This window comes from Haliotis rufescens, unplaced genomic scaffold, assembly GCF_023055435.1.
Source record: "Haliotis rufescens isolate VD_foot unplaced genomic scaffold, xgHalRufe1.0.p SCAF_1, whole genome shotgun sequence".
Classification (NCBI taxonomy): domain Eukaryota; kingdom Metazoa; phylum Mollusca; class Gastropoda; order Lepetellida; family Haliotidae; genus Haliotis; species Haliotis rufescens.
Genome location: NW_025963779.1, coordinates 24,788,200 through 24,811,002, shown reverse-complemented (window position 1 = coordinate 24,811,002; position 22,803 = coordinate 24,788,200). Strand labels below are relative to the sequence as shown.

At 39.7% G+C, this 22,803-nt stretch overlaps 2 protein-coding genes across 3 annotated transcripts; both read right to left on the bottom strand.

Annotated features, from left to right (window-relative positions):
• LOC125372326 lies at nt 1–7,575 on the bottom strand. 2 transcript variants are annotated; one of them, XM_048381876.1, is made up of 4 exons: nt 7,440–7,575; nt 6,207–6,339; nt 5,046–5,321; nt 1–2,142 (listed from the first exon to the last, which is right to left on the bottom strand). In XM_048381876.1, exons 2-4 carry the CDS (start codon nt 6,277–6,279, stop codon nt 1,703–1,705), a joined length of 789 nt encoding a protein of 262 aa, XP_048237833.1. In that variant the 5' UTR covers nt 6,280–6,339; nt 7,440–7,575; the 3' UTR covers nt 1–1,702. The 2 variants fall into 2 exon arrangements, with proteins under 2 accessions (XP_048237833.1, XP_048237838.1); XM_048381881.1 differs by lacking the exon at nt 7,440–7,575 and having other exon boundaries at nt 6,207–6,568.
• A 5,830-nt stretch (nt 7,576–13,405) lies between these two features.
• Nucleotides 13,406–21,619, bottom strand: LOC124131674 (disintegrin and metalloproteinase domain-containing protein 9-like). The gene is made up of 4 exons (XM_046495115.2): nt 21,484–21,619; nt 20,778–20,906; nt 18,186–18,380; nt 13,406–17,180 (listed from the first exon to the last, which is right to left on the bottom strand). The coding sequence occupies exons 2-4, from the start codon at nt 20,839–20,841 to the stop codon at nt 16,687–16,689; spliced, it is 753 nt and encodes a 250-aa protein (XP_046351071.2). The 5' UTR covers nt 20,842–20,906; nt 21,484–21,619; the 3' UTR covers nt 13,406–16,686.
• Nucleotides 21,620–22,803: the final 1,184 nt, after the last annotated feature.

Below are 22,803 nucleotides of genomic sequence, written 5' to 3'. Positions count from 1 at the left end.
AAGACCTATTCTACCCCGTATCTTCACGAGTCGTTTTTGATAGAGATAAATAAGGTTGGTAGGTAAAAAAGGCATTGTACAGGATTTGTTTTTCATCCGTAAATTTGATTTGGATCGGATGGTATTAAAAACAGTTTGCCTGGTTTGGGTCCATACAAATGAAATGTAATGACAATTTATCTCTGGATTTGTTTGATGTTTAGTCCAAGGCAACAACAAGGAACATGAGTTGTAGGCCATCTCTGTGAGACCTAAATCAGAACTCAATCGTACACGAACAGTCTAAGGTAGTAAATATGATAACCAAAAGTGAGTATTCGGTACGAAGATGTGCAATCCACGTGGCAATCAGAATATATTAAGGAAGTGAGACCGCGAGATTATATAAAACAGCACCGAGGATCAGTTATTTCTTGTATCTAAATCAGAATCTTTGTAAATTAAATCAGAATCTTTACCCACTATCTAGGTCAGTTTCCTCAATGGGGCAATTTTCTAGGGGCAGTTTCCTCAATGTGTCATTTGTCTAGGAGCGCTTTCCTCAATGTGGCAATTTTCTAGGGGCAGTTTCCTCAATGTGGCAATTGTCTGGGGGCAGTTTCCTCAATGTGTCAATTGTCTGGGGGCAGTTTCCTAAATGTGTCAATTGTCTGGGGGCAGTTTCCTCAATGTGTCAATTGTCTAGGGGCAGTTTCCTCAATGTGTCAATTGTCTGGGGGCAGTTTCCTAAATGTGTCAATTGTCTAAGGGCAGTTTCCTCAATGTGTCAATTGTATGGGGGCAGTTTCCTAAATGTGGCAATTGTCTGGGGGCAGTTTCCTAAATGTGTCAATTGTCTGGGGGCAGTTTCCTCAATGTGTCAATTGTCTGGGGGCAGTTTCCTCAATGTGTCAATTGTCTGGGGGCAGTTTCCTCAATGTGGCAATTGTCTGGGGGCAGTTTCCTAAATGTGTCAATTGTCTAGGGGCAGTTTCCTCAATGTGTCAATTGTCTAGGGGCAGTTTCCTGAATGCGTCAATTGTCTGGGGGCAGTTTCCTAAATGTGTCAATTGTCTGGGGGCAGTTTACTAAATGTGTCAATTGTCTGGGGGCAGTTTCCTCAATGTGTCAATTGTCTGGGGGCAGTTTCCTAAATGTGGCAATTATCTAAGGGCAGTTTCCTCAATGTGTCAATTGTCTGGGGGCAGTTTCCTCAATGTGTCAATTGTCTGGGGGCAGTTTCCTCAATGTGGCAATTGTCTCGGGGCAGTTTCCTAAATGTGTCAATTGTCTGGGGGCAGTTTCCTCAATGTGTCAATTGTCTGGGGGCAGTTTCCTCAATGTGTCAATTGTCTGGGGGCAGTTTCCTCAATGTGGCAATTGTCTGGGGGCAGTTTCCTCAATGTGTCAATTGTCTGGGGGCAGTTTCCTGGAGGCAGTTGCCCTGATACCGAGATTCAGGTCTTCAGTGTTTGTAATCAGTGCACGACACCAGGACAAACACAAGGAAGCAGTGATCTGTAGAAATGGTTAAGGCCCACAAGGCAACTCTGCTTATTCGGGAACCAGTAGCACTTGACGGTTTTTAATATGGTAACCAGAGCACATAGCAACAAGCATCAGCACCTATTCAAACCACTCTTGGAAGAAATGTGGTCTGCCTTTATACTATTTCAAGGACCAGAAGAACTAACGGTACCAAATAGTGTAACCTTGAACCCAATCAAGGAAACAAGGAGACATAGGGAGGAGGGTGGTCCACCTGCTCGGAAACAGGGGATTTACAAGGGGATGGTGGAGAGATGAGGATGTGTACATTCTGTTTGTTATTATTGGGTACTATTTTAGATTTAGTGCTAATTGGGAGAGAATTGGAAGAAGTCAGTGATTGTGTTTTAAAGTCGCAAGAGGCGATATTGTCTGTTGACAACACAGTTATGCTATTAGACATGGTCTCCGATATGAATGTATCATGGGTACTGTTACTTCTTGGGATGCGTCTCATGCGTAATGGCCGGTGTCTTCGCCGGCGAAACACAGTGTTGAAGGTGGTGTATCGAAACCTCTTTTCTTTCACGAATACACAGATGGTGCAGAGAACGCCAGCTCCAGCTATGGACATAATACCGATCATGATCTTATAACTCACATGTAGAGGAACGTCTGAAACAGAAGAGTGAGTGACTTACACTATTTCAGTTATATCACAGCGTATTATAGCATCGATTAGTCAAGATATTGGTCATATTGATATATTTGTCTCCTAGTTTAAGCAAAGACTATGTGACAACCTTCAACAAGAATGTCACGAATCAGTTAATGCTTTAAACAACCTACTACAAACAATTTTAATCTCTGTAAAACGTTGACAGTTATTTGTGCATTCACTTCCCGCCAAGAACACATCTGCGATTCTGTTTGCCCGGTGTAATATTTTTTAAATTGCAGTTGAAACTGGTAGATTTGAAAATGTGTAAAGAGAGTTATGATTTTTTTAAGTTTTGTGGAAAAGAAAATCTTTTATGAGGAAGATGAATATCACACGTGCAAGGTGAGGATGCTGACAAAGTCCATGCGAAATTTTGTTTGTACATGTATTAATGTCAACATTAACACTATTGGTAATAGAAATAATGTATTTATGGCCTTGACTTGTGGTTATTTAAATAACGATAATGATTAGTAGCATTTATCTTCCAAAATTTGATTCCACAGGGGATATCGCTTCAATGAAATTGTATCACAATGCTTTGTAGGCCATTTCGTCACAATGTTGCCATGGCGTCACAATCAAATGACACCACTAATCTCTCTGCTACTTACAAAATGAACGAGTTAGAAGAATGATTTTTGGATTATGAATAGATAAAAGAAATGATAACAACAATACTCGCTATAAAGTTTAAAACTCCTCCGCAAACAAGTTTTATCGACTCTTATTTATATTTTTATATCAAAAGACTCTCGGGTCAGATTGTCTATGTCAAAACAACAACCTTCTTATTGACTTATATAAGATTTACACTTAACGATATTGTGAACAACTCAGACAACAATAGGACCGAGCGACACGAAACACGAAACAGATCATACCGTGTTGTTGGTTGAGTGCTTTCTTGTTATTGACATCTAATTTACATAAACAGTATACATATACATGTAGTTAAAGCTTGAAATCTTTGATAGTTATAGCTTATTTCAGAATTGTTTCTTGAGCAATATTTAAATTTGATCTTATTTTCTCTCCTGTAAGTTTCCTTTTCTCCTTGTTGTTTCTAAAAGTGATAAGTGTGTTAATAAGTTATTTCTTTATAATTATACTTTAGGAGAAAACTTAATTCAAGTTATCATACTGCACTAGTGTAACTATTTCAGCTTTTATTCATTTGTTTTTAATCGTTTTCTGTACGTAACAACTTCAAACAGAGGTGTAACCATATGTTCCGTGATCTTCAAGGTGAACAAGTGACTTGCCCTTGCATGTGTTTGTTCCAAGTGCCACCAATGGGGAAGAAGACACTCACCTTTCTACGAACATTTGGTGTCATCACTCTTTGATATGATTCACACATAAACACATGTTTGCGATATAATGGGAATACAATCGTGGACTGCGTATGATTATGAAAATGTGTTTTGTAGCTTTTATTTATTATTCTAATAATATATAAAAGTATCTCCAGTTAATAAAAACTAGCTCAGAGTGTTTTGATCCGTTTTAGAATATGGCTCCCATTGCAGCCATGTTTGGCAACTCATATTTAACCATATGGCAACTATTTCAACAGATAGTGTGACATTTGCTGTAAGGGTTGCACTATCTAATTATATGTGATTTTTGGTTTCGCCCAGAAATTCACCTTATATTCTTTAAAAAAACAGCTTATACATTTTCATTGATTGTATGAATGATTAATTAAAGAAGAAATATTTTGCGAATATTTAGAACATATGGATAAACATTTTAGTCATTTATTCGAAATCTATATTTGATATGCGTGCCAATTTTGTAGAAAGGGCTTCATCGGATATCTGAGTGCCATATAGTATCGCTAAACATATATACATGTACATATCTGTGAATCCTTAATCATAGACTGTGACCACCGAAGTGACCATTGTATTTTGACCATGCACAGAGTCACACTTCCACAAACTACAATAAATGCGACAAAATCATAATTTCAATAATGATAAGAAATCTCTGCTTAAAACAGGGTCCACTGTACCATATGGACCTATGATATGCATGTGTTTATGAATCAATAGTGATGATACCAGGTGTTCGCGAAAATGTGAGTGTATCCTGCCCCACCGGTGGCACTCGTCACACATGCAAAGGCAAGTCAATTGTTCACCTGACTAAACATAACCTATGGTATAAGTTAAACTGGGATATTGCATCAGACATAGTTTATGTCACTGCGTTAAATGTTGAAATGTCCTCCATTAATATATGCATTAGCTTGATAAAACATGTCTTAGTCACCAATAAGAAGTGTTGTCTGTCTTCATTCATGATCTGATATTGTTGCAGCATAATCTGCCTGCTGTATGATACTCATTGATATGATGAATATAGTTTCGCCCGTGATACCTGAATCAAGTGAATAACCATCGGAAGACTCTTTCTTTTTTGTTTAATTTTGGGCCACCATTTATTAAACATGTTGTATACTTTCTTTTGCCCTACAGTATACGTGATTCACAGAACAAAGGTCTTGGAAATTGGCATTTAGAGGGGTTTCCACTATTCTGTAATGCATGAAGAGGTTGGTAATTTATCAGAATTTAATTATATTTCCATGTTAAATTTTAACTCCTTGCATATGTTGTATCTTTAAAGAGTTGTATTTTAAGTCTGGCGTTAAACAACAAATATAATGGATCTATTACACATTGATACCATGCTGTATACATCTTTGAATCATTCGAAAAATTCACACCTTTGATGTAAAAACAGCGTGAAGGTAGTTTTGATGTTTATAGCAAGTCAATGTTAATGTATCCTGGTACACGAGGAAATCAAATTCTCTAAAACGGTTTTTTCAACAAAACGAACTTACTTTCTTTGCCAGCGAGGAAGTACGGGGTAGTTGGTGCACTGTATTGGTCTATACATGTCCCTCTCCACTGATCACAACCATGCTCGCACTGTCTGCAGTCCTTGTCACACGTGTAGCCGTACAAGCCTTTCACACACCCTTCTGCACACAGCTCGAACAGACACACCGAGTTGTTGCACTGAGGGCTGCAGGTAGTGCAGTTTACGCCATAGTACCCCGCCAAACAACTCACGCAGCTGCCGTCCGAACTGCAAGCCAGGCAGTGCACAGAACACTCTGCAACTCAAGGTGAAACGAACGACGTATGTGGTGAATTCAGTCAGTAAGTAAGGTTTTACACCCCATTTAGCAATACATATGTATTCCCGCAGGGGGAAGGGGAGGGACACAAAAAGTGGGCTTCATCGATTGTACCCATTGTACCAGATCGAATCCGGGCTACTATCGAACTCATTATCTTAAGCTACCCCTTCGCCCTTTAATCAAGTAAATCAAATTTATTGATCCAGGCACACCAACAATATATATATATATATATATATATATATATATATATATATATATATATATATATATATATATATATATATATATATATATACAAATGAGGTTAATGTTCACTCGGTGTACATGTAATATATAATAAAATAATAAAGTCCACGTTAGTCCATCATCTTCTTTATATCAGTTTCATACATATAACTTAACATGCCAAATCTAACGTGTAATAAAATATTCCAAAAGCAAAACTTTGAACGCAATATAGTAATACGGTGATGGGTTTATAAATAACCTTAAATAATACAGTTACTTCTATATATCGAGCCCCCTGAAGAGCCGAGTTAGAATAGGTCTTGAGCAACCAATGTTTGTCGTAAAAGGCGACTAACGGGATCGGATGGACAGGCTCGCTGACTTGGTTGATGCATGTGTATATCGATGTTGTGATGCCAGTCACTGGATTGTCTGGTCCAGACTGGATTATTTACAGACCGCCCTCATATAGATGAGTGTAGCGTTAAAAAACAAACAAATTCAAAACAGTATACCGAGTTAAATCATTCGGGTTAACAACGCTTTCTGTATTTCTTAGTAATCATTTTTGCTAAACGTAACTCGTATTAGGAAGCTGCTATACACGTAGCAAGTGTAGTATCATACCACGGGAGATGGTGATGTAGACCTGGGTTAGCACTACCAGGCTACAAGACACTGAGACAGTCCATGGTGCCATGTTTGAAGTCCTGCATAGATGAGTTTAACTCCTGCCAACAGCTGAGGTCGTGGTCTTGTACTAGGTCAATGAGAATATGTCATCATATTTGAGTCAATCAATCAATCATTTTTCATGATGCTGATGAGGCCAAAGGCCTACAGGACATTGTATTCATGGGTGTGGTACAAAGTCGTGCTCATTCTTAGTTCCACAGCATTGTGCAATTAGTGGCTGAGTCCTAATAAAGAGCATACGTTGCATAAGGATGGTACGGTCTAATGGTGCTTATATGGTGGCATAATTTTATTTTTTTTTAAACAAATTTCTGGTATTTTTCTCGTAATGTCGATTACTTTCTAAGAAAGTAATGAGCAAAAAATCTAAATAATTCAAATTGCGAGAAAACGATCAACTACGAGAAAAGACTCAAAATGTCGAAAGAAAAATTAGGATTGAAATATGCAGAAAAATATTTGAAATTTTGTTCCCAAAAAATTAAACTATGCTACCAAAGTGACACAATTAGATTTTCATAGGAACGTGTATTGTACACGACGAAAATAACAGTTTCGAGGATGTCCAGACCCATAAACCTCAACTTCAGCCGCATTGCCATGGAAACGCATAATAGTTTCGAGCAAGTTATATATTCCACGTTCCCTCAGGTAATTAGCTGGTGATGACAAAATATGTGTGAAGCTGCCAGATAATTGGGACTCACATTACTGCATCGCCCTACTCACTGCTGGACACACGGGAGGGCATGTCACACTACCCCAATTGCCGGAGACGTTTCCTCCGTGTGCCAGTGACGTACAGAGCCCATAAGCAATAGGCTAAGAAAGGTGAACCCCGTCATGTGTTTTGACCATCAATATCATGGCGTAGACATTCACCATTAAGTGCAAATAAATAAAAGCGACACACCTTTTCCATACCCATAGCAATCTCTACAAAAAGTAGAGTCAGTGGTACGATTCCGACTACATCATAAGCATGTGTTTAGGAATCGCTATCAATAGTGATGATACCAGGTGTTCAAGAAAAAGTGAGTACCCACGACAATGAGTATTCTGCTGAGAGACCAAGGGTTCGAGGCAAATCTGGGATCTGGGACGCTACTAATCACATGAAGGTAGAGCGTATAACGGTTTCCAAACTGATGTAAAGATACGTACCTTGATACCTGGACTACAAGCCACTGAGTTGTTCACTCACACCGGATTAATGTGTATATCTGTTCATGCGAATCGCGGGAGTTAATGTTTATTCACGTCTACCATTACTTGCCATTATTCCCAAAGCAGATTACTTGTATGCCACAGAATTTACCATACACTGTTTGATTGTAGATTGTTTGTGGCGTCTGTGTGCGGGTGTTGGGATTGGCTATCGATTTCCACCAGGTTGTGATTGCTGCATTGAAAGGTCTATAAATCTGTGTTTCTGGTTGTGCAAACTCTGATTGAATAAGCATACGACCATTAAGCATGAATACACGAGCGACAGTTATTAATCTCATCCATTTGAAACGGTGAAGAATTGTTGCCGTCACTACTATAGGTTGTTCACTGACATTACCTTCAATTTTAGCATTGATTTAAGCTGAATATATATGTTTTGGTCTTCTGCGCGTAATGGAAAGCCTTCAGTGTTTTTAATGAGAGAAGGCATCAATGAAGCTTTGAATTCTGATCCTGTTGACTAATGACAATGAGCACAGCTGCGTCACGTACAGTGGCTAATGGGTGGGAGGGGGTTGGGCGTGTGTGTGTGTGTGTTGGGGGGGGGGGGCGAAGCGCCCTGATCGTGAACCTTGACTAGAATACCTCTTTGGTGGTAGTGCCGTTAACTGACATCGACCATAAACTCGCTCTCATAGAGATGATGTCACATTTGCTGTAATGACAACACTGTCTGCTCGGAGATCGGAAGGTCGGGGTTCGATCCACGGCCGACCCATACCAAATGACGTTTAAACATGGTACTCGTTGTTACCCAACCTGGAGCCCAGCAGTAACTGAATAAAGCAAGGACTTGTCTGCTCGGAGTCCGTATCCTCTTAGTGATTAGTCTTTGTGGTGCATTCATGTTTAAACTGCAGTTTGGTATCTCAGAGGGTTAACACTATAAAAGCGGTATAAGTCGGGACTAGTACAAGCAGACACACACACAAGCGCACACGTCCACATCAGTACCTTAACCTTGAACGCGACGTTAAACCGTCAGTGTACTAGCTCGGAGTATTACAGCTAGCATACCCCGCCGTGATATTGCTGGAATAGTGCTAAAAGCGGCGTAAAATCCAACGCAGTCACTCGCTCGCATATCTGCAACACGAAATACACACAATCCAAACAAAACGGGTCCTTAACAGATTACAGGGCAGAATACTGTCAGAGTCCACACACTTACTGAGTGTCAACACGTCCCGAATACTGCGTTGATGCTCATGCTGTCAACCGATTGTCTGTCTGGTCCAAACCTGATTATGAACAAGCCTCTGTGACAGCTTAAAACTTGCTAATTTCTGTGAAAATAACAGTTTCTGTCATCTGAAGTTTACTGAGAAAACACCATGTGAAATGCTGGTCTTCTCTTCCATAATCATAAGAAATGTCTGTCCAATGTGGAGTCCACTGTACGATTTTGCACACATCATAAGCATTGTTTTAATGAATCAATATCAAATTGTGATGACACCAGGTGTTCGCGAAAAGGTGAGCCTATTCTGTTCCGCCAGCGACACCCGTCACAAACATTTGAAAGAGCATTTGTTCACCTGAACAAACACTTTAACAAATGGTATAAGTATGTTTGAAGTTGTTACAAAATCGATTCTATACAAATGAAAAAGCTGAAATAGTTACCATCACACCAGTATTATATTCAAACGCGAGTTACGTTTACTCCTAAAGCACAGTCGGAAATAACTAAATGAAATACAATAACTTATGCAAAATGTGTACATATCCTGTCCCACCGGTGGCCCCCGTCATGGACAGATGCAAGGGCAAACCATTCACTCCCTCACTACAGACCATTGTTCACCTATCTTCAATATGCCCTTAATTGCATTGTACGCGCACTCAGTGGCACCGTGCCTTCATGCATAAATGATCAGCACTACTTTGACAATGCAAATACGCCGAGCTTAACACCAATGTGCATTATATTACAAGTGTGACAATGACAAGCAGCACAGACATGTTATCCACAAATGCATATTGAAAATTCGATCAACCATTCGACCTGAATAATGCATTCGCGATCGATGGCACATTGAACCACTTTACTCAAGGAAATTGAAACTAATTGTAATCTTGTCAGTTGTCTGGTAGATACATCAACTAATCCTTGTACAGTCACATTTATTTTTGCAAACCCTTAATTGATACTAGACATGCCTGCAACAAGTATGGGCGTGTCATGTTATGTGAGTGAGTGAGTTAAGTTTAACGCCGCTTTTAACAGTATTTCAGTTATATCACGGCGTGTCAGCTTAATGTGGGAGGAAAGCCCGAAATGATGCAGGTCTCAGACGTTTACCACTTCAGTGAAACCCACGAGCACGGGTATGGTGCTGACAAACCTAGGACCATAATCGGGTCGAACCGGGATTCGAACCCAGAATCATAGGTTTCTGGCGTGCCCAAGGGACGCAACTCTGCACAGCGTATGGCCGCGCCTTAGACGACTGGGCCACCCGTGCCCCCGCCATGTTATATAGTGGGAAGGACTGGTTCTATCGTAACACTGAGGACAGGCATATGCCTCTTTGGAACACTCAAGTACTGTTTTAACGCAAGGATGTGTGTACTTGACGCACACTAATATAACATCATGTCGATGGCAAATAAGAATTCATTAAAGCACTTAATTTTAACTTATTCCCTGTTAAATAAGAAGTTCTTGGAAACCTGGTGAGCAAGAGGTTCGGTACGAAATAAGTTTTACAAGAGTTGATATCTCAGTTTAAAGAGAGAAATTTGCATTGTAAAGCACCTTAAAATTTATGGACAGGCTTCTTTACGGTAAACTGATTGTTAATCTTATGTTCGGCAGAACATGTTTTCTCTTTTCGCAAACACCAGATGCTATCTCTGATTTTCAGTGAATCCGTTCATAATATTCTTAATATTCACAGACCGTGTTTTTAGAAAAGTAGATTTTCAAAAACTCAAAGACTTTGCAAAAAAATTGACAGAAAAGAATCAAGTTCAATTGAGTTTAAATATTTGGTTTGTCAACTCTGTACACCACTATCCCACAGGACAAATTTTGGTTAAGTAATTCCTTGATCCATGGTACATTTGTCATTAATCGCGGTGATTAAAGATATACCTCTATCTTCAGAGGTTCAGGACAATTTGTGACTAAAATTTTTTTTAAACATCTGTCATCTAAAGTTTGCTGAGAAAACAATATATGAAATGAAATCCTCACAGATACCAGCTATATGAAATTTGGGTATAGGACATTTAGGAAAGAATGAATATGAATCGGTATTTCTGATCGCATTGGCAAAATCAAAACACGGGACTTTGGCCAAGTAGTGTAACTAAAACATCAGGAATATTGAAGATCTGATATCATTTAATATTGGTCAAATAGCCCATTCCCTTCCACTGACTTACACACCTGAAGTACCAATAGAAGATAACATTGAAACCGCCTCATCTATTTCATGTTTAAATTCCATATTTAGCATCACGATTCAGAGTGACAACAGATAACCGCAAGACTTCATATCCAATGACTTCAACTTTTCCAGCCTTTGATGTCAAGTTTTGAGGTACCATCGGGCATGGTCTTTCTACAAAGATTTCAAAGATCGGCATACGTATACGACTCTTGCTAAAAAGTTGTTGTTACAAGGCCTAAGTAAAGCTTTCAAAAAGTCTGCTTGTTGACATTTGACATGTGAAGGACATTTCCAAATTTGACGCATCAGTGACAAAAAATGGTGTCTGATGCAATTCCCTATGTCGAGCAGTATTTCAGCAGCAACAGCCTTTGGTGTCTACCTTTCACTTTGAAGGTGCAATCCAGCATGTTCTTTCTACGAATATTTCACAACATAAACACATGCTTATGATACAGTCGGGATCGTACAGTGGACTCAATGGATGCAACGTGCAAGGAAACTGACTCTGAATAATATGTAGGGGACACGGGTAGCCGAGTCGTCTAAGGCGCCGCGATTCGCTGTGCAGGGTATGTTTTAATTATTAATTTGTGATGAATTTACATGTTTCACGTTAACATGAAATACTTAATGTTTAGTCTTGTGCACGTCCGAACAGGATCAGAACCTCGTATTGAATGTGGGGGCACGGGTGGCCCTGTCGTCTAAGGCGCCGCGATTCGTTGTGCAGAGTTGCGTCCCTTGGGCACGCCAGAAACCTATGATTGTGGGTTCGAATCCCGGTTCGCCCCGATTATGTTTCTAGGTTTGTCAGCACCATACCCGTGCTCGTAGGTTTCACCGAAGTGGTAAACGTCTGAGACCTGCATTACTTCGGGCTTTCCTCCCACATTAAGCTGACACGCCGTGATATAACTGGAAAACTGTTAAAAGCGGTGTTAAACCCAACTCACTCACTGAATAATGTGTCACGTAAATGTGTTGAAAACATTCCCGCCATTCGCAAAATATGTCAAAATTAATGTAACAGTCATGCTTTTAAATGTTTTTATCATAATTGCAAATCCTGTACCTGGGTAGTTGCTTTCTATTTAACTAAACTAATTGTGGCGTTCTTTCTCACACTGTAGGTGTGTTTTAATCTCATTATTTGAAGCCGGTAAACTTCTCGTCCTTCCACTGCGTATTTTCTTGATAAGTATCAAATCCGAATTTGAACGAAAAGGCATTTGGCATGTCGACATAAATATCGTACCCTTGTGTATTGCGTGTTGCTTTAGATGGAACTGTGCAGCATTCTGCTAGACTGGCAAGCTCTGTTGTCATGGAAGCATGTTACTTGATCAATTGTTTCATGGCGTCATAGCTGTCACGAGTGATGTATATATTTCTCAGGTGTGTCAATACGCCAAGATCTCAGTGCTGCGGTAAATGACCTACCCGTATAGATGTTTTTGTATTTACAAAATAAATAAACATTATCATAATGTGTTTTTAATGTGTTATATTTACTGAATCGAGGTTTCATCACTATTGACACTGCCGATATACCAATATCTAAAAACATAATGTTTATATCCAAAATATCTTACTTAAGCGTAAATTATTGTGGAAGATTGTTGCCAATGTGTCTTCGCGTCGGACAAGAGGACACGTACAGCATTAACAAATATTTTGAACGTAAATAAGATATGAATCCTTTTTACCATTTTGATTCTGCAATGTATAATGTAGGGTAATTCAACGCTTAGGACAAACAGAAGGCGATATGATGCACTTTGCCATATCCTCGCCGGCGCGCATCATCGATAGTACATTGCAGCTCTAAAAGGACGTGTTCACACTGCAATTTACAAGATATATTGGAATGATTAATAATAACCTCCTGGGCAAAAACAAGAATACACCCATGTCAATTTGATGGGGGCTAAACATGAAACAAACAAGAAATGGTTATTCGATGGTGATGTATTAACAATTAATTTGTTTTTAGCCGATATTACACGCATCATGTCGATGAGGGTCGCACAACAGACGACTGTCATCATCATAGTAACGCTTGCAATGGTTAGGTCAAATCCAATTTTCAAGTGTATACTTTCTTTTGCCCGGTAGTTTCCTAATTTGTCATTATATACAACATGTATGTTTCTTCTATGGGCTGCTCCTTTACATTGATATAACAGCACCCACAACAGAACGTCATGTCTATTTTTAGAAACATGCTAGTGGAATTTAATAATAAAACTGGTGTAACATGAAATAGTGTCTCGTTGTATTTTGTATAGTCAGTGTTTGCATGTGAGACACCTACATATGGATATTATTTCAACTAAATCCTTGTATCATCTTTCCTGCGATGTTGAATATGTTTTGTGAACACGTATATGAATACATTTCAAATACATCGTCAAACATTATGAGTTATCTTCTCTGTAATTAGCATATAATAAAATCTTTTTTTTTTATAATCAAAGGGAGTCAACACCGCATACGAATATTGGTAATATTTTATTTCAAAAGATAAATGTAAAAAGTGCGTTTAAAAATACAATAAATAAGTAAGCAACGTCAATTTAATCATATCGATCATTTTGTGCACATTGGTCCCTCGTCAGAATGAGAACAGATCGTAGACATCACTGACAGATTATAACAAAAAGGGAAATATGGATATCCCCAAAATAACGACAAATAAACAATAGATATAAACAAAACCATTCAAACACCAGTAGTAAACAATAAAAACATCAAACAAAAAACCCTTGAGTATATGATTGTTGTTTCTTGTTTGAAATATTATTCATTGGCACATTCAATGAGGAAAACGGGTAGGCGAAATTGACAAGTCTACATTCTCACGCATAGTGTGTACCATTGCCTGTACATGTATTATCGTGTCCACTCCAACCCACCAAGCGACTGACGTAACGTACATGTATATCGTACGGTAAGAAAATGCCGGTAATGATGAGCAAGTGAGGGTGTGAAATAATGAATGTATTGAACGAGTGACACCAGGGAGAGAGCCATAGACGCACAGCAAAAAAGTGTAGGCTTCCGTCTTCTGGAAACCTTCCGGATACCTTCCCATTTTGGATCCGGCCCGGATACCTTCCGGAAAACTTCCAAAAAAATGTCAAAATTCGGGGGGTGCATTTTGTTTATTTAAGTGTGAAACACATAAAAAATATCTGGAAAATACCAAGAAATTTGATGGTTGCTGAAGGTATCTGGAAGATTTCCGGAAGGTTTCCAGAAGGTATCCGGGCCGGATCCAAAATGGGAAGCTATCCGGAAGGTTTCCGGAAGACGGAAACCTACACTTTTTTTTGCTGTGACGTTTACACAAACATGGGAGTTCGATAATATGGTTTATGAATAAAGGTACGCCGTTCATGCGCATATGCCCGATGTGCAGATTCAATTCGTAAACACAAAGTCTATGGATCATCTTAGAATCAATAAACGTGTCTGCATTGTGGGAGTGCGCCACTCTGACATTCAGCTTGCTCGGTATTCGCCAGGAAGACATTGAACACAGCACATGGGATACCAACGTTTCTGGAAAGTACAGTTTTGAACATAAGAGCATGAAGACATTTGGGTAATTTCATATAGACATGCATCGTAAATCTTGGAGATTGCACAATCATAATAACAAACAGATCCTCAGACTACGTGACTATGCTTTCATAATGTGGGAAGTATAGGAAGTTGTAATGGGATGATTGGTGTACATTTGTTAGAATGCCTCCTACTGGTCCATGCCAGGAGCAGGCCGTGGACATATGTAGTCTTTGTGTGTCGAATAGCACCAACTCAAATATTCATTTTATGTTATACTCATTAATGCAGGATATAGTACTGTTGAATTGGAGATCTTACACGGTACATCACACGAGTGACACGGATCTTCTAAGATCAACGTTTGCTACCTGATACCTACAGTACCCTGACCATAATTTTCGAAGACGAGGTGTGATAATTATAGTTTACAGGAACACCACGCTTGATGGAACGTAGGTAGCATTGGCGATGTATGTGTTCGCGATAGGAAAGTGTACAGCCATATGATCTCATAACGAATGGTCATGTATAGCTTGGTAGGTTTGTGATGTATACCAACGGCAAGATAGAATAATAAGCAACATATGCTCTGCATCTGTACTGCTAATGAAACACATTATGTGTGTTGATGCACATCAAACACAACATATGCCCTGCATCTGTATTGCATGTGAAACACATGAGGCGTGTTGCTGCATAGCATATACACCATATACAAAGCATCTGTATTGCATCATGTGTGTTGATGCACATCAAACACAACATATGCCCTGCATCTGTATTGCATGTGAAACACATGAGGCGTGTTGCTGCATAGCATATACACCATATACAAAGCATCTGTATTGCATCATGTGTGTTGATGCACATCAAACACAACATATGCCCTGCATCTGTACTGCATGTGAAACACATGAGGCGTGTTGCTGCATAGCATATACAAAGCATCTGTATTGCATCATATGTGTTGATGCACGTCAAACACAATGTACACATGCAATACATGTGATAAACATCAATATTGATTATGTTTATCAGATACCATATATGTGATAAAAATCAATATTGCTGATTTGTATCAGACACAACATACGTGATATATATCACAGCTGTATATCAAGACATCACTGTTACGTGTTTATTTCGGACATGACCACAATAGCTTAAGCTTTAACATTAACTTTGGTAATAGAATATGGAAAACATCAAGGGAATTAAAACAATGTCTCTTTCCGTAAAATAATACCAAAACCCTCGGTGTCACGCACACTTATGATGGTATGAAAACAAATATCATACAATAGTTCTGAAAATACAAAATCAGAAACCACAACCAAACGATATGACAACCACCCCATTGATGACCACAAGAGTGTTTCTTTCCTATTAAGTATCCTGCTACTCCACCAGTTCAACCATCGCTATGTGTATTCATGGTATATTAGCAGTCTAACACTGATGTAAATGTTATATTTCCATATCTAGAAACAAACAGTTTCAACGATTGTTCAGATTGTAAAGATCATCGGAAGGTGTAAAAGTACGTAATTTAAGCAATGGCACACTTGTCATACATCACATACGATTTACGATATCACGCAACTACAGAATACACGTTAATCAACGAAATGTGTAAGATTCAAATATAAATCCAGCTTTCGGAACAATAAATGTAGTATCGGTAGAACTGTGCATATAAAAATGCAATACATATTACGTGAATGTACAAAATGTTCATTGTCAGCATTATCTCGTTAACCTCATGTCGGTTATGAGAAGCGTATGCACCTGAATCGCCTGAATCCAGCTCAGCCAGCACTGGTAGGAAGCCATAGTTTCGTTCACGTGACTATCACATTACACCACACAATCTGGCGGCAATGGTAACAAGATGTCAATTTTGCAAAGTGTATTCTGTATAAACAGAAATGATGTATACATATTGTAGATGAAGGGTTATCTACAAAATGTATACATAATTTCCTGTTAAGCATACAATAGGAAATTTTCAAAATTGGTCAACAATGTATACGAACTTTATGAGGCGGGATCTGGCGGAAAACGGATTACAGTGAATACATCACTACTCCACAGCTACCAAGGTATTAAGTAGGTAGCGGTATACGCCGAGATGATCCGAATAGCTGCAGCTGCACCAATCAGCGTTAAGCACATTCCGAAGACAAGCATTCAGAGTCAGATTAAGATCACCTTGGGTCTGGTAAGTTCTTAGCAGGAAAAAGAGATTCGTAGGTGGGCGGTGCTGATCCTTCCGAGGTGGGAGGGGGGATTCCAGCTGGGGAAAGAGACCCGTATGGAGGAGGAGGGTTATCAGACGAAAACGTCATAGTGGTGTGTCTTCCCGCTGTTCCAATCGGTTGACACATGACGTCCGAAGCCATATTACTCCGGTATGTGCTTTGTGAACCAGGAGCGTAAGGATACAAAGGGGAAGTGACGTCACTACGACCGTTGCTAGGGTACGACATGACAGAGGGACTGCCTGTTGTACTTGAGGCTGTACGACGCGCTGTTCTTGAGGTATTGCGATTAGTCCTCGGCGTCACATCGTCTTTTTCTGGGCATTTGTTATATCCACAGAATATGAACACAATGAATACTAGAAATACGATTCCAATGACAAATGCAACGATGATATTATTTGGAATGCTGTCACTTATATTCTTTCGATAGTTTGCATCTGAAATGAAAATATTTCATGATTATTCTCTGGTATAATTTATTTGATTGACATTATCTGTTTTACCATCAGTTGCTGATATAATCATTGCTGGCTTTATATTTGTGTAATAGATTCAACTATAAACAGCATGAAGAAATATCAATGAGTGAGAGAGTGAGTGATAGCATATAACATAAATGTAAGTCATATGATTTACCATGTAAGGAATCGAACCAGGAAATTAGGCGAGACAAAACAAATGAACTATTTCGTCAAACAACCTTTGGTCACCCCTTTAAACGTATTTAACACGTATAGTTTATCCATTATTATCACAAGCTTCTGACACCCGAAATTGGATTGACATAAAAGTAACCGCACAATAGCTTTGAGTAAGGGAGTACATGGGTTTGATCAAGGCTACAACATTCAACTCCGTAAGCTTTCAACAGGTTTTTATGTAGACAAATATTACGCATCAGTAACAAGAATTATGTCCGGTACACATCCGTATTTTGACTTGTACCATGTGTTCCTGTGGGGTTTTTTTTAGGTGAACAATAGCCTTGCCTTTTCCTGTGTTAATGACGGGTAACACCGATAGGGCAGGATACGCTCACCTTTTCGCGAAGACCTGGTATCATCACTGTTTGATAACGATTCATAAATTCATAATCGCGATAAAGTCGGAATCGTACAATGGACTCTGTTTTGGCAAATGTTTCTTACGGATACGGAAAGAGTTTTGTCACTTTTATTTTCGCCGCTTCGAACACATTTTTGTAATCATAAAAGACCGAAGTTATGCAGGTTTGAAAATTTGATGAAACCCACGAGCATGGATATGGTGCTAGCATACCAAGGATCTTAATCAGAGCGACTCCCCTATATGAACGTATGATTCTGGCACCGCAAAGGGGAGCAACGACGCACAGCTAATTCCGTCGCCTTTAAGACTGGGCTACCATGTCCCAATACAGCTGAAAATAGTAGCTCACTCATTGTACTGATATACATGTTTACCCGGTATTTCCTCTTTGCACGAACAACCTTGGCCGCAGTGTTCCGGGGAACAGCTGGTCTTGCAGTACCCCGTCCTCCAGTTGCATCCCCCAGTGTTGCAGTGACCACACTCATACTCACAGGAGTGGTTGTACCACTGTTCCAAGCACCACTGACACACCCCTTTCCTACACTCTACACATCTGCCCGTACAATCTGTCAACAAACAAACTTGATGTCACAAAAACTAACGACATAACCTGTCCTACATTTACAAATCTGCCTGTTTAAACTGTCAACAAACAAACTTGATGTCACAAACACTAACGACACAACCTGTCCTACATTTACAATCTGCCTGTGTAATCTGTTAACCATCAAACTTGATGTCACAAACACCAACGACACAACCTATCCTACATTTACAATCTGCCTGTGTAATCTGTTAACCATCAAACTTGATGTCACAAACACTAACTACACAACCTGTCCTACATTTACAATCTGCCTGTGTAATCTGTTAACCATCAAACTTGATGTCACAAACACCAACGACACAACCTATCCTACATTTACAATCTGCCCGTGTAATCTGTTAACCATCAAACTTGATGTCACAAACACCAACGACACAACCTATCCTACATTTACAATCTGCCTGTGTAATCTGTTAACCATCAAACTTGATGTCACAAACACCAACGACACAACCTATCCTACATTTACAATCTGCCTGAATAATCTGTTAACCATCAAACTTGTTGTAACAAACACCAACGACACAACCTATCCTACATTTACAATCTGCCTGAATAATCTGTTAACCATCAAACTTGTTGTAACAAACACCAACGACACAACCTATCCTACATTTACAATCTGCCTGAATAATCTGTTAACCATCAAACTTGTTGTAACAAACACCAACGACTTACTCCTTTCCTACATCTGAACCAGATGAGGTGAAATGGGTTTACGTTGCCTCCAATATCAATGCACTAATAAAGCCACCTGCATGCACGTGTGCGTGTGTGGCAGTCCGGACTGATACCGAGTTGATACTGCTAGCCGACTGAGATACCATGACGCAGTTTAACATGCACTCAGACACAGTATACTGACTCCGAGCTGACCGGTCCTTAATGCCGAGCGCCAGACAGGGTGACAACAAGTACCATCTTTTAACGTCTTTTGGTATGACGCGACCGAGGGTCGAACCTCGGACCTTCCGCTCTCTTGGCGGACGCTCTTCCACTGGACCATGGAGGCGGTTAATCTGAACAAACAAGCTTGAGGTAACAGACGCAGACAATCAATACGGGTTACACACATGATAATAATTTGATAAGTGTAATCATTAACAGACGTAGTAGTGGTAGTGGTGGTAATAGTATAGGACGTATGGGGAGTTGTGGTAGTTGAAGTCGTTTTTGTTATACACGTAGTGGAGGTGTTAGCGGTAGAAATAGAAGTGGTGGTCGTGGTGGTATTACTGTGATGTTAATCATATTATTTGTGGTTATGTTAGCATGGTAGCATTTATAGAAGGTGCAGTGGTAGTCGTATTGTTATGGTATTGGCTTGTAGGTGTGGAGGTGGGGTGGTGATTGTGGCGGTCGTAGTAGGAATAGAAGACGTAGTTAGGGTGGTTGGGGTAGTAGAAGTCGTTTTTGTTATATGGGATGTTTTTGTTGTTGATTGTATTATGGTAGTAGTGAAGATTGTAGAGGTAAAAAGGAGTGGTTATTTGTGACTGTGGTAGCAATTATAGTTCATGTGGTGGTAGTGCTATTGTTATAGTATGGACTAGTAGTTGCGGTGGTGATGTTAGTGGTAGTAATCATGGTGGTTGTAGAAGAAGTGGTGGTAGTAGTTGTAGTCGTCATAGTGGTAGTAGTGTTGGTGTTAGTGGTAGTAGTAGTAGTAGCAGTAGTAGTAGTAGCAGTAGTAGTAGTAGTAGTAGTAGTAGCAGTAATAGTAGTAGTAGTTGCAGTGTTGGTGTTAGTAGTTGTAGTAGTCATGGTGGTAGTAGTGTTGGTGAGAGCGGGAGTAGTAGTAGTAGTAGTAATAATAATAGTAGTAGTAGCAGTAGCAGTAGTAGTAGTAGTAGTAATAGTAGTAGCAGTAGTAGCAGTAGTAGTAGTAGTAGTAGTAGTAGTAGCAGTAGTAGTAGTAGTAGTAGTTGCAGTGTTGGTGTTAGTAGTTGTAGTAGTCATGGTGATAGTAGTGTTGGTGAGAGCGGGAGTAGTAGTAGTAGTAGTAGTAGTAGTAGTAGTAGTAGTAGTAGTAGTAGTAGTATGTCCTTAATGTAGCAGTAGATGATGGCACAATTAAAGTGGGATACAACCGGATCCATCAAGGTAAACATCTCGATTTGAACACAAACTAGTGAACTATAATTAACACAACCCTGAAATCTTTGAACTATGGGATATACGTGATAGTTATTTCCTAATACTACTTACAGTCTACACTGCAAAGAACATGAACGTTAAAAATACTAAAATATACATAATCTAAAGGGGTCGTAAATACAAATACCTCACTGAATTATCGATGAGTTAATGCCACAGCATTTATGCAACAGAATAGCTGAATGAATGAAACACTTGCCTTTCACCGATGTTCCTGTATTCAGAAACACCAGCAGAATGATCGTCCCATAATGCATACACATTCTCCACGAGAATACGGGTGTTCCCTCATGTCCATGCGCTATTCCACTAGGCCACCTTTCTGTGTCTGAAACAGACCGATGGTTGTCAGATACCGCCCTGTTAAAGTAGGACCTCTTACATGAGGAAATTATACATTCAAATCGCTCGCTTCAGGCAATTCTCCAAGCCTCTAGCCTCAATAATGTAATGGTATTTCTACGTTGGAAATAAGGTCAATTCATTACGGTCCAGTATGACCTCCCACTCTCAGAGAACTCAATTCACACATAAACAGTAGATGTAACAGGTTTGTGTATGTAATGGTTGTAGTATTGCTCATTAATTTGTCATTCTCGTCCTGAGCAGGTGTGACGGCCTTCAAAGATTTATTCCGAAAAGCATGTTGCGAAATATTTTATGTAACTCTCGCTCAGATCGAATTGAGCCCATCAATTTTCCTCACAGCGACAGCCTATAGAATTGAGTGTCCATGACCTACATGCCTATTGTGGTAGATGTTTGCTTCAACAAACCAGCCTCGGCTTCAGCGAATATGGACATGGAGAGTCGACTGTAAATTCAGAGCTTCGGCCTTAGTATTCTCCACAAATATTTTTCTGAATTAAAATATTTCGCTGTGGCGTTCAGCGGGTGCTACTAACCTTCCAATATTTCTGCGCCGAAGCGCCCTCGTCATCCCTGCTTCTCCTTAACTCCTGAATTCCACAAATCGATTGAAATGGGCGCAGTTCGTTTTGTACACGAGACGATTCACTGTTCTTATCGATTATACGACCGTTTGCTATTGAGATCTCATGAGTAGTATTTATGTATGATTAATCATTATTATGTTCTATTTCAGAAAATGGGTAAACTATAGGAATCCTTTCACAAAGCCTGGTGGTAAATGCTGGTGCAAGTGCGTTGTTCGGGTTGGGAGATAGCCTTATCATTGAGATAACTTGGTGACACAGCTGTGGCTATGTTCCTAGGTAAATGTGTAGTTTGATGCATGCGTATTTGAATGCAAGGAATCAAGGACTCACCTCACTCACGGGTTGGGAGATAGCCTTATCATTGAGATAACTTGGTGACAAAGCTGTGGCTGTGTTCCTGGGTAAACGTGTAGTTTGATGCATGCGTATTTGAATCCAAGGAATCAAGGACTCACCTCACTCACGGGTTAGGGGATAGCCTTATCATTGAGATAACTTGGTGAGAAAGCTGTGGCTATATTCCTAGGTAAACGTGTAGTTTGATGCATGCGTATTTGAATGCAAGGAATCAAGGACTCACCACACTCACGGGTTAGGGGATAGCCTTATCTTTGAGATAACTTGGTGACAAAGCTATGGCTATGTTCCTAGGTAAATGTGTAGTTTGATGCATGCGTATTTGAATCCAAGGAATCAAGGACTCATCTCACTCACGGGTTAGGGGATAGCCTTATCATTGAGATAACTTGGTGAGAAAGCTGTGGCTGTGTTCATGGGTAAACGTGTAGTTTGATGCATGCGTATTTGAATCCAAGGAATCAAGGACTCACCACACTCACGGGTTAGGGGATATCCTTATCATTGAGATAACTTGGTGAGAAAGCTGTGGCTATATTCCTGGGTAAACGTGTAGTTTGATGCATGCGTATTTGAATCCAAGGAATCAAGGACTCACCACACTCACGGGTTAGGGGATAGCCTTATCATTGAGATAACTTGGTGACAAAGCTGTGGCTATATTCCTAGGTAAACGTGTAGTTTGATGCATGCGAATTTGAATCCAAGGAATCAAGGACTCACCACACTGACGGGTTAGGGGATAGCCTTATCATTGAGATAACTTGGTGACAAAGCTGTGGCTGTGTTCCTGGGTAAACGTGTAGTTTGATGCATGCGTATTTGAATCCAAGGAATCAAGGACTCACCACACTCACGGGTTAGGGGATAGCCTTATCATTGAGATAACTTGGTGAGAAAGCTGTGGCT